The 13,250-nt window shown below is 41.5% G+C and overlaps 1 protein-coding gene across 16 annotated transcripts in view; it reads left to right on the top strand.

Moving 5' to 3' along the window:
* Positions 1–5,612: 5,612 nt before the first annotated feature.
* The window catches only part of MYCBP2 (MYC binding protein 2), a 269,957-nt gene continuing 262,319 nt past the window's right edge, over positions 5,613–13,250 (top strand). For 7 of the 16 annotated variants that reach the window (XM_082365890.1, XM_082365877.1, XM_082365882.1 and 4 more), the window contains exon 1: positions 5,614–6,144. In XM_082365890.1, coding sequence (XP_082222016.1) covers positions 5,843–6,144 — 302 coding nt within the window. In that variant the 5' untranslated portion in view covers positions 5,614–5,842. Of the gene's footprint in view, positions 6,145–13,250 lie in introns of all 16 variants that reach the window. The other 9 variants (XM_082365889.1, XM_082365887.1, XM_082365878.1 and 6 more) reach the window with 4 other exon arrangements.

Genomic DNA, 13,250 nt, shown 5'->3' with positions numbered 1-13,250 from the left:
GAAAATGAAGTTTGCGGGGCGCTTTCCCTTGTTGTACAGAGCAGGGCAGGGAAATGGAGAGGAATGGACTCAAGAGCAAACAAGCAAATTACTGGCACACCATCCCACCTGCACGTGGAGATGGACGTTAGGAGTACCTGCAGGGAAGCCACAGCTTTTCTCAGGAAGCAGTGCTGTCTTTGCTCCACCACAAAAATAATCTCGTTCCCAACATCTGACATCATACAGATAAGATTATTCGATCTGAACTAAGAAAATAGCATTACTCACCACAAATTAATTTAGGAAAAGCGTGAACTAATTTTCATGAAATACCTGTTCTAAAAACTTTTTAAACAGCTTCTGGCCCAGTTTGAGGACAAACCTGACATGACAGGCTCAAGAGGGAGGGGATAGGGGGATATATGTATCCATATAGCTCATTCACTTTGTTGTACAGCAGGAACTAACGCAACATTGTAAAGCAATTATACTCCAATAAAGATATTAAAAAAAACCCTGACATGATAAAGAAGGAGCAAAATATTTTTAAGAGAATTATTTATGAAGAACTAGCAAATCAATTCCTTTTTACTTTCAAAATATACAAGTAAAAATACTGATCAAAACAGGAAGTTGAACTAGGTGGGACTAAGATTTTGATGTTAATTACAGATAAATTAACAGAGAATGTGAGCCACGGATGATTTACAACATTTGACCCTAGAAGTGTACCAGTGCCACCAGCCACTTGAGAAGAAACTGTAATGTGTTGACTATTACGTGTCAAATATATAGCCATCAGTTAAAATTCCAAAAACTCACTGAATTTATGAAAGTAAGCAATATGTTTTGTTGAAGTAACAAATCATCCAATGGTATTTTAGGGAAATGAATAGTCTTAAGATTCTATTCTTCTTGTCATATCAAGATATAGTAAATCTGTATTTGTGGTGAGAACTCTGTAAAAAAACAAACTTCTAAATCCAAGTGTATAAAACTCAAACTGTATAACTATTTTGTTACTTCCTCTAGCATAAGATTGGGACACACCTCAAATAAAGCACCACACATAATAATAATAGTTATTGCCTGCCAGATAATGTGCTTAGCAAGTCCTTCATACATATTATTTAACTTAATTCTCAAAGAATCTAATGAAGTAGGTGCTATTATTACCTTCATTTTACTGATGAGAAAACTTAGCCTGAGGGAGGCTAAATGTCTTTAAAATAAGAGCATGCCTAGTATAATCAGTTTAGAGCCATTTAGATATATCCTGATAGCTGGATTAGCCAAGAACCCTATTAAAAATAATATATATCAAGGAAACTTAGACATTGTAAAATTTCTATTCTATAAAAACTTCAATAGTCCTTTAGGGTTTGAGGAAATATGATTTAATTATTAAACTATTTAACCTTAGTAATAAAGACCAACCTAATAACGTATAAACTATATTGAAGTTTTCAAGATTAAAATTCTGTGGTTCTTACATTTCTCTCTTTCAGAGTTATACTTTATACAACTTTCTGTATCAGTTGTGAAAGCTTCTTCTGGGCAACACTAAATGAGATTTTTAAAACTGTGATTTGCATTCAAGTATATGTTATTGAATTTACATACTTCAAAGAATATTCTCATTAACAGATACTTTAGAATAATTCTTCAGGGAGAAAAATTTAACTCAGGGCCCCTAGAATCTGAATTTTTTATTTGTAGGAAAATTTGCACATAAAATTTGTATCTTCTAAAACTAATATGAATAAAAAAGGAAAAATCATTAACTCTTCATGCCTACAAATTCCTGACTCTTCCAAGGCTCTAAAAATAGTTGTTTAAAGGAAGAGGTCAAGGTATCTAGGGGATCCTATATGTAATTTTTGTTTAAAAGAATTTCAATTGCCATGTTGACTTTTTCTGTTCAGTGTGCAGTATTAAATATATGAAATATATTTCATTTTAAAGTGCAATATATCACATTTGTCAAGAAAGCAGAATCCTGTGGTCCTTAGAAAGCAGCTACTGAAGAGTGAAGCTGGAGCATTTTTTTCCTTCCAAATTGTTCTCAGCGACCAAGCTTGTTTTAAGATGCTCTCAGCCACCAATTTTGTTTTTGACATGCATTATCGTACAAATCCGGGAAACAAACTCAGACTCTTGACTTTGATCACATTTTCAGCAGTCTTGATGTTTCTGATAATGTACATGCTTCCTGTGTTTGTAGTCTTGTGTAGCATTAGTACAATATTAACCTTTTAAATGAAACTAACAATATCAATCATTGTCCTCTTACATACACTTTATGGTTTCTGCCTGTTATTTGCTACACCAGTGCTGATGGCTTCCTTTAAAAAAAAAAATCTACTTAAAGATAGAGAGTGGAAAAAATGTAAATCTGATAAGAGTTCAGAAAATTGCAGTCCCAGGTTTGCAATTTCAAGTGAAGAGCGGCAAAATCTGTGATCATAGGGATAAAAGATGAAGCCATGGTCTTATATGGTCATAGAGAAGAGAGATACTTTTGAGAAATGAGCATGATATCAACCACAAAGACTAAAAAACACTATGCATGGGTTTCACGAATAAAATGGGCAAAGTCAGGATTTGCCGTAGTTCAATGTTATTATTTCAGGGTGACTGTGTCCTCAACTTCTGTCTAGCCAGTTCTGACACCCAACCCGCCCAATGCTCCCGCCACTCTCCTCCACGCCAATTGCCCTCCCTCCCAACACGAACGCACACACACACCCAGCCCGGCCAGAAGATAAAGCTAAGATGGCAGCGCGGAAAGTACTGGAGCCGCGCTCAGTGTGGCCGGAAAAACAAAAGCAAAGGCCTCTACATATTTCTTCATTCTGCACATTTCTCTGAATAATAAGAGCCCCCTGACCCCCTGCCCAACACAAGGCATTCCGCAGTAGTGCGCGCAGTATTGGCGGCAGGGGACGCTTGCTTTTGCACATTTCGAGAAATCCACTTCTCCCGTTTGCAGCGGTGGTTCAGGTGACCCTCGCGACCTGCCTTGGGGACCACCCTCCCCTTCAAGTCCCCTGGACAGTGGAATCAAGGGTGAGTCCAAGCGCCCTCTCCTTCCCGGCTTGCGCCCCATTCCCTGCCACCCCAGGGAGCCTTCCAAGGTGCCCAGCTGCCAAAGCAGAGGAGTAGCAGTCGCAGTGACCCGGGAGCGCACAGTGCGGAGGCAGGAAGAGGAGGAGGAGGAGAAAAAACGCTGCATTGGCTACAATTTAGAGTAAAGCGGCCGCTACCGCTGCCGTGGAAGGAAACGCTGCCAACCGCAACAGAAACGCCACCCTCGGATACCTAAGTGAGCATGTGTGCGACTCTGCGCACGCCTAGTTGCGCCCCTCAATGACAACGGGTTCCTTAGAAATTTATCCAGCTACCGGGTTTTGTGTGTACCCAGAAGGCTCGGGAAGGGGCCTGTCTGGGACTGAAGGGTATCGAAAGGACCAAAGGGGAATTCAGGACTGGGTAAGGGGGGACTTGGGGAGACAAGTGCTCCAGGTCAGTGTCCCCTAGAAACTCTAAACAGGCAATGACTGCACATGCCACCACCTAAGCCTGAGCTGGAAATGTTTCTCTGTGCCGGCAACATTTATTCATTGACATATTCATTCATTCAACCAGTATCTATTTCCCTCCTGCTTAGGGCAAGAGTCTGTGCTAGGAGTTGGGAACGTGATGGGGGAACAGACACAAGCATCATTCCAGTCCTCATGGAAAAGTCTAGTATGTTTTGCTTTGTGTGTAACCATCTGTGAAAAGCCGTGTGACAAGGTGGCTGTCCTAGACGCTTGAAGCCCTCCCACAGTCCCCTGAAGTATTATTTTGACCATTTTTCAGAGGATGAAACTTGCCCAAAGACATACAAGTAGCAGAGTCGGGATCCAAACCCCTCCACCTTTTGGGGGCCTCTCTGGCTCCTGCAACAGCTACAGCCCTTAGAGCTGCTAAGAGTTCGGGCTTTTAACTCCACCAGCCTTTAGCGGCCTCCCTACCTGTGTCTTGGCTCTCATCCCGGAGTTGGGGGAGCGGGGAAGGGGGAGGGGGAGGGGGAGGGGGAGGGGGAGCGGGGGCGGGGCGGTTTCTCTTCGACACAGGTGTGTAACTGTGCTGAAGCATCAGGATAGGAATTTCGCCCAACAAATACTTACTGGCTATCTACCATACAGGAGGTTCTAGACAGGGGCTGAGGAAGACACCAAGATAAACAAGAAGCTCCGAAGGAGCGTACAAGATAGTTGGGGAAACAAGTTTCCTTGTCTTTAAAAAAGACAACTTTTTAAAATAAAAATGACATCCATTTATTATTCAAAGCCCCAGATAAATGCACTCCTTCAGCACTCTCTCCCCGCAAAAACTAGAATTAGTTTAATTTACTTCCCCACTCCTTGTTTGTACTTCTATAAACAGTAAACAGGGCTTGATTTTTTTTTTTTTCCCCCTAAAGAAGGACATTCAAAGAGGCTTAAGAGCCAGGAGGTATATAAAGGATATAGCACTGGGATGATAGGACTTAAGAATGATTTTGCCAGGACTATTAGGCAAACTCTTCAAATTGAGAATAAAAAGGATAAAACTTAATAGGAATCAGGGTGCACTGGCGCATACATTTCTACGGTATCTACTTAGAAGGAGTTGGTAGAATAGCTTGGAACACGGGACTCAGCAAATATTACATTTTTATGGATAACAATGATAAGATCTTTGATAGATATGGCATTTTCAGATGTTACACAGTCAGTCACAACTAGTTTCAGGTCATATTCAAGAGTTATCTTTAGTAATGTAAGTCTGGGAGGAAAAAGATAAGCCATGAAGCGACCACTGTCAAGAGATGAGTGCCCTCTTAGGGTGAGCGTGGAGTCAAAAAAAAAAAAAAAGAATATTTAAGAAAAGTACTGTTGCATTAAGATTTAACGCTGATATAAACGTTACAAACAGGAATTTTGGAATGCCTCTGACTTGTGAATACTCTCATATCTGGGAATTCTACTTTCACAGAAAAAAAAAAAAAAGAATGCGATAAATTACTCCCTGTCTTTCTTAAGTAAAAACTATTTTAAACAGACTTAAATCCTAATGACAAAAATTCCAAACTAAGATCGCCAAAGGGGCTTCTAATTCGCCGGGCCTCCTCTGCCTCGAATTCTGAGGTCAACCAGCGCCATTCACAGGACATCTTCCCGCTGGCAGCACACACTCTGGGGAACGGTAGCAGGAGTGCGTACGGTCAACCTCTGGCGGTGGGCACGGGGCCTCTATCTTTCAGGTCCCAGTTCTCCCACCTGGAGGGAACCCAGTACCTGAAGCCGACTGGTTGTAGCTGACAGCCTCCCCAGCACTTTCCTTACTCTTCCTCAAGCTGCTAGTAAAACCCGGAGAAGCGGCCTTCTTTCAGATCCCGCCCGACTCTCAGGCCTCACACCCAAAGGCCTGAGGCAGAGGGAGTGGTGGCGGAGAGGGGGTGGGGAGGGAGCTGGGCCGCAGTGACTGAGCATGTGCGAGGAGGGGCGCATGCCCAGTGCGGTCGGCAGCTTCCCACTGCGGGTGGCTCCGGCGGTGGCAGCGGTGGCGGCGGCGGCGGCAGCAGCGGCGGCACCGCCTCCTCCTCATACTCCCGGGGTGGCGAGGTTAGATGAGCGGCCCCAGTAGTGGCGAGGGCGGCGCGGGGGGGAGGAGGAGAAGAAGGAGGAGGAGGAGGTCTCTGTCTTTGTAGTCTCCCTGCTGCGGGAGCGAGAGGCCGCCGCCGGAGCCGTCGTCGTTGGAAAAGGGCTGTGTGTGCGCGCGCGTGTCTGCCTGCCCGTCCCGCGGGAACGAGGCGGCGGCGGCTGCGAGGATGATGATGTGCGCAGCGACTGCCTCTCCCGCCGCCGCCTCCTCGGGGGCCGGCGGGGACGGATTCTTCCCTGCCGCCACCATCTCTTCTTCCCCGGCGCCGGGGGCGCTGTTCATGCCGGTTTCCGAGGGCTCCTTGGCGGCCGCGGGGCTGGGGCTCGGGCTGCCGGCCGCGGACTCCCGGGGTCACTACCAGCTGCTGCTGTCAGGCCGGGCCCTGGCCGACCGCTACCGGAGGATTTACACAGCTGCGCTCAGTGACAGGGACCAGGGGGGTAGCAGCGCTGGACACCCGGCCTCCAGGTGCGTCTCCGGGTGCCCTTCGTTGCGCCACATGCTGCATGTGCGCCTGTGTGTGTGTGTGTGTGTCTGTCTGTCTGTCTACATAGGTATTTACTGAGCTGTCTTTCAGCAAGCGCTTGATGCTAGATGGTAGAATCACTTATTGAGATAGGAGGGTGCGGTGGCGGCAGTTTCTGTTCTAAGTGTGTGTAACTGTCTTTGTAGGGGGCAAGAGAGGGTGGGAGGGGAGCTTGTGATGCTAGAAAAGGTGGTGGTGCGGGTCGGTTATGACACGTGTATGTGTATTGTTGAAGAAGGAGGAGGGATGAGCAGAGGGTAATGCACCAAGAGAATTTGCAAGAGCGACGAGGGAAGTGTCGTTCCCAGTGTCTCTGCCGCAATGGTATTTGCACGTATTTCTCATACCCCTCCCCCCCACCCCTTCATGACATTCCATCCTCACCTTTCCGCCTCCCTTAAAAAAAAAATCTGCCTTTCACTGAGGGGGGGGGGTGATGGTATCGGTTAAGGATAATGTCATATATATAGGACGAGTTTTAGATAATCAGCCTGTAGTATAAGGCATGGGGTTTCAATTTAAGAGATTTATGCGAAAGGGATGCAGTTGGAGGTTTAGGTGGCTGTGAAAGGTGTCTGATACAGATTTTTAGAGCTGTACTTTCATAAGTGGACCTTTTGGTCCTCTAGAGATGTGGCTGCAGCAGTGCTTGTGTTCTGTTGTCCCATCGGCCATTTCCCTTCATCTTCTATTTCCTCTGTCACTTTTTGGCTTTAGAGTGCGGGGGGGGGGGGGCGGTGGTTTATGGGGAAAAGGGGAAACCTGAAGAACTTCAAAATATGACAGCTGCTGTAGTGATCAACTGACACCAACTGGAAAATTTGAGTAGCTCCTAGATCTCTTCCTAGGCTTGGTGCACCTTCAGCTCCCGTGATGGAGGAGATGTTAAACCACTTTCATTTTCTTTTTCTTAAAACGTGGGTGTCTTTTTGCTTAGGGCTCTCCTGTTGTTTTCCTTTCCATGCTCTTACATGCCACATACCTTGAAGGATGGTGACTGACTTGTTTCACCAGCTTGGCTTTGGCAGTGGTAATTGGGAGTTGGCGTCATCTTTTTTTTTCTCACACCTTCTTGCAATACATAGGGAAAGCATAGTAGGATTTTGTCAAATAAGTTACAGAGTTTACTGTATTTATTGAATATGTAGTTTGTTCGGTAATAACCAGATGCCATTTTCTCTCATTATGAGAGGGGCTAGGCTGTGAGTCAGGTATCTGTGGTTGACCAGTATGTACTGTGGCTCTTATCCACTGCAGAGAGTTGTAAGATGGAGCTTTCCTCACACGTTTTCTGGGTAAACCACTCTTCTCATGTGTATAATTGTTTACAGGATTGGGACTTGAGTAGTTTTATCATACTGATATAAATGTGTGTAACTAACTACCCTTTGCTATGTAAACTGAAGGCCACTATGGCAGGTCTGTTTCTTGCTGATGCTTTTGAAAATAGCACAGAATCTCAATAGACAGTTTGCTCTAATGATTAGGTATAAATTGGAGCTGTGAGTCTGTATATTATGGCACCGTAGGTACATCTTTACAAACCCCTCTCAAAGAATTTGAATGTATTTTGTATGTTGTTTCCAGACTTATGCAATAATTTGTGACCGGTATGTTCCCTGTTTTAACTTTGTACTCCTATACTTGTGTAATAATACAGTTTCTGTGTATTTAGAACTGTATAAACAGTTTTAGACAAAATTAATATAGATTAACCACATACATAAAGTCTATGAATGATTTTTAGTCTTTGGTCAATTTTTGTACAAGCTGTCAATTAAAATTAGTGAAGAATTAGTTCAAGTACTGTATTTCGAGAAGTACTGATGGAAACGAGCCTTAAGTTGTAAGTTGTGTGATATTGCCTTCTAGTGCTTGTTCAGAACATGATTGTTTATTATAGTTCACGTTATTTTTTCTAAGTCTTGGCCTGCAACTATTCTTTATTGAGGGTTTGCTTAAGAATTCAGTCACATTTCTTGTTAACTATGAATGGGGAAATTGGAGCTGGGATTTAGGTTCTGAATGAATGATGTAATTATTTGTATGGGGCACTAGGTGAGTTAGAGGAGAAGATGAAATGTTTCAGAGACAGAGAATGGAGCAAGAATAGAGGGTGAAGTTCTAGTGAGAATCAAGTTTAAAGCTGTGAGAGAAAGGAGACAGTGAAGGAAGCTGAAAAAAGATTAAAAAAATTAAGAAGAGAACTGTGGGACAGTAGCACCTCCGGTCCTAAGAAAGTGGATTGAAAGTCCTCGACAGGGATAAATGTTGAAGAAAGTGAGAACACTTTCCAGGTCGCTGATGACTTTTGAGGAAGTGGTCAAGATTCTGTGGAAGAGAGATGTGGCTGAGGAGTCAGTGGGATACTTGGGGTAATGGGGAGATGGTTGAGGGAAGGATATTTCAGTATGCGAGGGTGGGTGGGAAACATTCAGTAAGTGGAGAGGGAGAAATTAAAGAAGTTAGAGAGGGGATAAATGACGGTGAGAAGTCTAAGGGAGATCTTGGGGACAGATTTAACATGACAGGTGGAGAGGTTAGCCACTAAAAAACGTTAGGAGCTAGTCATCCTTTAATATAGAAGGGGAGGAGGTAAGTATTTATAAATCTAAAGACTAGGAGTTTATTAAGAACTCTATCCTATTCGTTTTGGTAACCCCAGTGTCTAGCACAATTTTTGGCATCTGTTCTGTAAATATCCAGTGCCTACTGTGTGCCAGGCAGTTTTAGGTGCTGATGCTGTAACAGTGAGCAGGATAGACTAGGTCTCTACTCTCTCTGGAACTTCCACTCCAGTGGGGAGAAATAAGCAACTGATCATTTCAGGCAGTGATAAGTAACCATGAAGGAAATGAACCCAGTTGCACATGATAGATGATTTGTAGTTGGCGGGGCTGGGGGTGTATTTTAGGTAAGGGTGGTCAGGATTGGTCTCTTTGCAAGTTGACATTTAAGTTGAGTCATAATGATTGGAAGGCAGAGCTAGAGGAATGGTGTTCTAGGAAAATATAGTCTCTGACGCAGAAACAAGGTTGTGTTCAAGGAACAAAAACAAGGCGAGTGAGATATCAGTGTTGAATAAATTAATTACTGTGGATTATGTTTTAAGTGTAGGTAGAGAAGTTAAGGGATGGCAGCCTAATGGTGTCAGTGACTTTGATGGCATTTTAGTGAATGCTTGGATTCTGAAGCTGGACTGGTTTTAGATCCTGGCTTTGCCACTTTCTAGCTGTGTGACCTTGGGTGCATTACATAACTCCTATACCTCAGTTTTTTGCTTAAAAAATATTTTTGAGATATAATTGGCATATAACATTCTATCAGTTGTAGGTTAACGACATAACCATTCCATATTTTGAGAAATGACTACCACATAAAGTCAAGTTAACATCCATCATCACACATTGTTGAAAATTTTTTTTTCTTGAGGTGAGAACTTTTAAGATCTACTCTCCTAGCAACTTTCAAATATACAGTCTAGTATTATTAACTATAGTCACCATGCTGTACATTACATCCCCATGACTTATTTATTTTATAACTGGAAGTTTTTCTTTGTACCTTTCAACTCCCTTCGCCCATTTTGCCCATCTCCCACCCCCTGCCTCTGGCAACCATGAATCTCTCCTCTGTATCTATGAGTTCAGTTTTGTTTCTGTGTTTGTTTTTTTTGTTTTTTGTCTTTAGATTTCACTTATAAGTGAGATCATATGGTATTTTTGTCTTTCTCTGTCTGACTTATTTCACTTACCATAATGCCCTCAAGATGCATTCCTGCTGTTGCAAATGGCAAGATTTCCCTCTTTTTTATGGCTGAATAATATCCCATTTATTATATATATCACACCTTCTTTATTCATCCATCAGTGGACATTTAGGTGGCTTCTTGGCTATTGAAAATAATGCTGCAGTGAGCATAGGGGTGCAGATATCTTTTCAAGTTAGTGTTTTCATTTCCTTTGAGTATACTCTCAGAAGTGAAATTGCTGGATCATATGGTAGTTATATTTTTAATATTTTGAAGATCCTCCGTATTGTTTTCCGTAGTGGCTGCATCAATTTACATTCCCACCAACAGTGCATAAGGGCTCCCTTTGCTCCATATCCTTGCCAGTACTTTTTATTTCTTGTCTTTTTGATAATAGTCATTCTAACAGTGTGAAGTGGTATTTCATTGTAGTTTTGATTTGCATTTTCTTAGTGATTAGTGATGTTGAGCATCTTTTCATGTACCTGTTGGCCATTCATATATCTTTTTTTTGAAAAATGTTTATTCAGAGCCTCTTTCCATTTTCTGAATTGGGTTGTTTGTGTTCTTTTGTTTGTTTTTTGTTGTTGTTTTTTGATATTGAGGTGTGTGAGTTCTTAATTTTAGATACTGACTCCTTACCAGTAGTATATGGTTTGCGAGTATTTTCTCCCATTTGGTAGGTTGCCTTTTCATTCTTGTTGCTTTCCTTTGCTGTGCAGAAGCTTTTTAGTTTGATATAGTCCCACTTGTTTGTTTTTGCTTTTCTTTATGCCTCAGTTTTCTTCTATGTAGAATGGGAATAATAATAATGAGGATCGTATTGTAGATTGAATGAATCTGTATACGTAAAGTGCTTGGCACATTAAGTGCTAATAAATATTAATTAATGATTTCTGCTGAGAGTGAAGGGGCAGATGGAGTTTGGGGACTTAAAGAGAAGGCAGAGATCATGTCTCACTCTTTTATGTTTTGGTCTCAATGACTGTTGAATGTGGGAATAACTATTTCATTTATTCAGTGACTGAATAAATATATTTTTGTAAGAATGAATCAATCAAAGTTGGAACATTTGCTTGAGGAAAGGGATTGTTAGGAAATGAATAAAGGAATGTTTGATCAGTTCTTAGTGGAATGGTAGTACAGCATTGATTGCATTTGGGAAGAACCATAGCACAGTGGCTAAATCTGCTCTGGAGTCAGACCGTCTTAGTATTTCAGTTCTGCTTTTTACTGTCTTAAAATGGGCAAGTTAATTAGCATTTCCATGTCTGTTTCTTTACTTGTATCCTTATAGGGTTATTGAAAGGACATCCTGCCTGAACATTGTTAAGTGCTCATTAAATGTTAGCTGCTGTTGTTGGTGGTCCGGGTATTACTACTACTACTACTACTACTACTACTGTTATTATTATTAAAATCACATATTTAAAATTCCAATCAGCATGATGTTGTAAGCTTTTCCACTCAAAAGAGAAATGAAAAAAACTGCTAGTTGATTCAAGGTTGAAGTGTGCCTGGAGGTCTAAGGAAAAAAGAAAGTGAAGGTTTTTGGTGACAAAGATTGAACATATGGTAAAAAGAAAAGTGATGCCAGGAGGGAACTGATAGACTGGGGGATAAAGACAGTCAGGGTATCTGGGTTGAAGTGGTAGAAGAACAGTGTTAGTGGAAACAATAGAGGAGACTGTGGTTAAAATGGGAAGTTGCTTTTCTTCTCCAAGCTAAACCCACTTACTTCCCTCAGCTTCTTTATCTCTTTCTTGTTAGAAATGCTATTTGAGCCCATCCTTCAGATGCATGGGATTTCGGTTAGAAGAGGTTAATCCATCAAAGATTCCTGGATTAATACTTGGTGCTAACCATTGGCCTTATAAAGATTTGTAAGACAGTTTCTACCTTGAGTTTATTGTCTGGATGGGTGTGAAAGGTACAAAGGCAGGTACTTACAAAAGTGTTAAATGAAATGACTAAGAAAGCATAGCCTATTATGACAAAGGGATGGCCATCGGAGCTGGTACAAAAGCATGAGCAAGAGGTGAGAAAGCACAGTTTGTGTGTAGGTAATGGTAAGAATTCTGTTAGAGCTAGAATGTAGGTGTTATGAGGGAGAGCAACGGGAATTCATTCTGGACATGGAGGCTTTGGTCAGAGGGTATGGCAGCTTGAACTGCCAGGTAGGAGTTACATTTTATTCAGTAGACACTGATGGTTTTGAGCTATGAAGAGACATTATTGTAGGAGTGTTTTAGTAAGTGATATGGGATCGAATCAGTATATTTGTGGATAGGTAGTAATTTGCTTCATATAGCTGTTACATCTATGGAATCCTATATAAACACATGTTAAGACAAAAATTGCTCTGTTGGCATATTAGCAAGTAGAAATATGAAATGAATTCATTTCCTAGATCAAGATAAAAGAAGATCTTGCCTTTGGGCTTAAAAAGAAAATAAAAATGTTAATTTAAAAATGGTTTTGCATTTTAAGGTATTTATTTTAAAAAATCAACGGAATAGAATAGTCTCACTTTTTCATTCAAGAATAGATTAAATATTCAGGTTTTGGGGGTAGGAGACAGGTTAACCAAGGTTTAATTTACATATAATAAAATTCACCCTTTTTAAGTGTCCATTTGAAGAGTCTCAGAACCATCACAGTCAAGTATAGAATATTTCCATCATTCTAAAACGTTTCTTTAGTTAAGTCCCTTTTCCTACCCCTAGCCACTGGCCACCACAGACCAGTTTTCTGTCACTAATATTTTACCTTTTCTAGAATGTCTTATAAATCTAGCTCCTTAAGGACAGGACCCCAGATACTGTTCCCCTTTATGTAATCTATCCTCATATTTTCTATAAATGGAAGTTAGGCTTTAAAGCTTCAATAGGTTTCGGTTAAACATTTTTTGGCAAGAACATTTTGTATATAATGCTGAGTACTGCACATTGCATCCCATCCAGAGGTTTTCAGGTTGTCTCATTGTTTAATAATGCTCAGTCTAGTTACTTGAATTACTTGGATAAGACGGTACCCACTAGGTCTCTTTTCTGTAAATGTATGCTTCTTCCATTTGCATTAGGCAGGTAATCGTGGGTAATAACTTTGGCACACTGAATATCTTCCACCTAATGGTTTTAGCATCTTTTGATAATCCTTAACTGAGTCAATAATTTCATTAGGGGCTTCAAAATGATAATTTTTATATTTCTGTTAAAATAGAATTTAGTAGCTGATGCTCTTCTGCAAAGAAGAGTTTTCCCTTATCAACTGGTGGTAAACTTAGTTCCTCCTCAG

Source organism: Balaenoptera borealis (genome assembly GCF_965194805.1).
Source record: "Balaenoptera borealis genome assembly, chromosome: 18".
Taxonomy (NCBI): domain Eukaryota; kingdom Metazoa; phylum Chordata; class Mammalia; order Artiodactyla; family Balaenopteridae; genus Balaenoptera; species Balaenoptera borealis.
The sequence above is the reverse complement of the archived record's forward strand: the minus strand, read 5'-3'. Positions and strand labels throughout refer to the sequence as shown.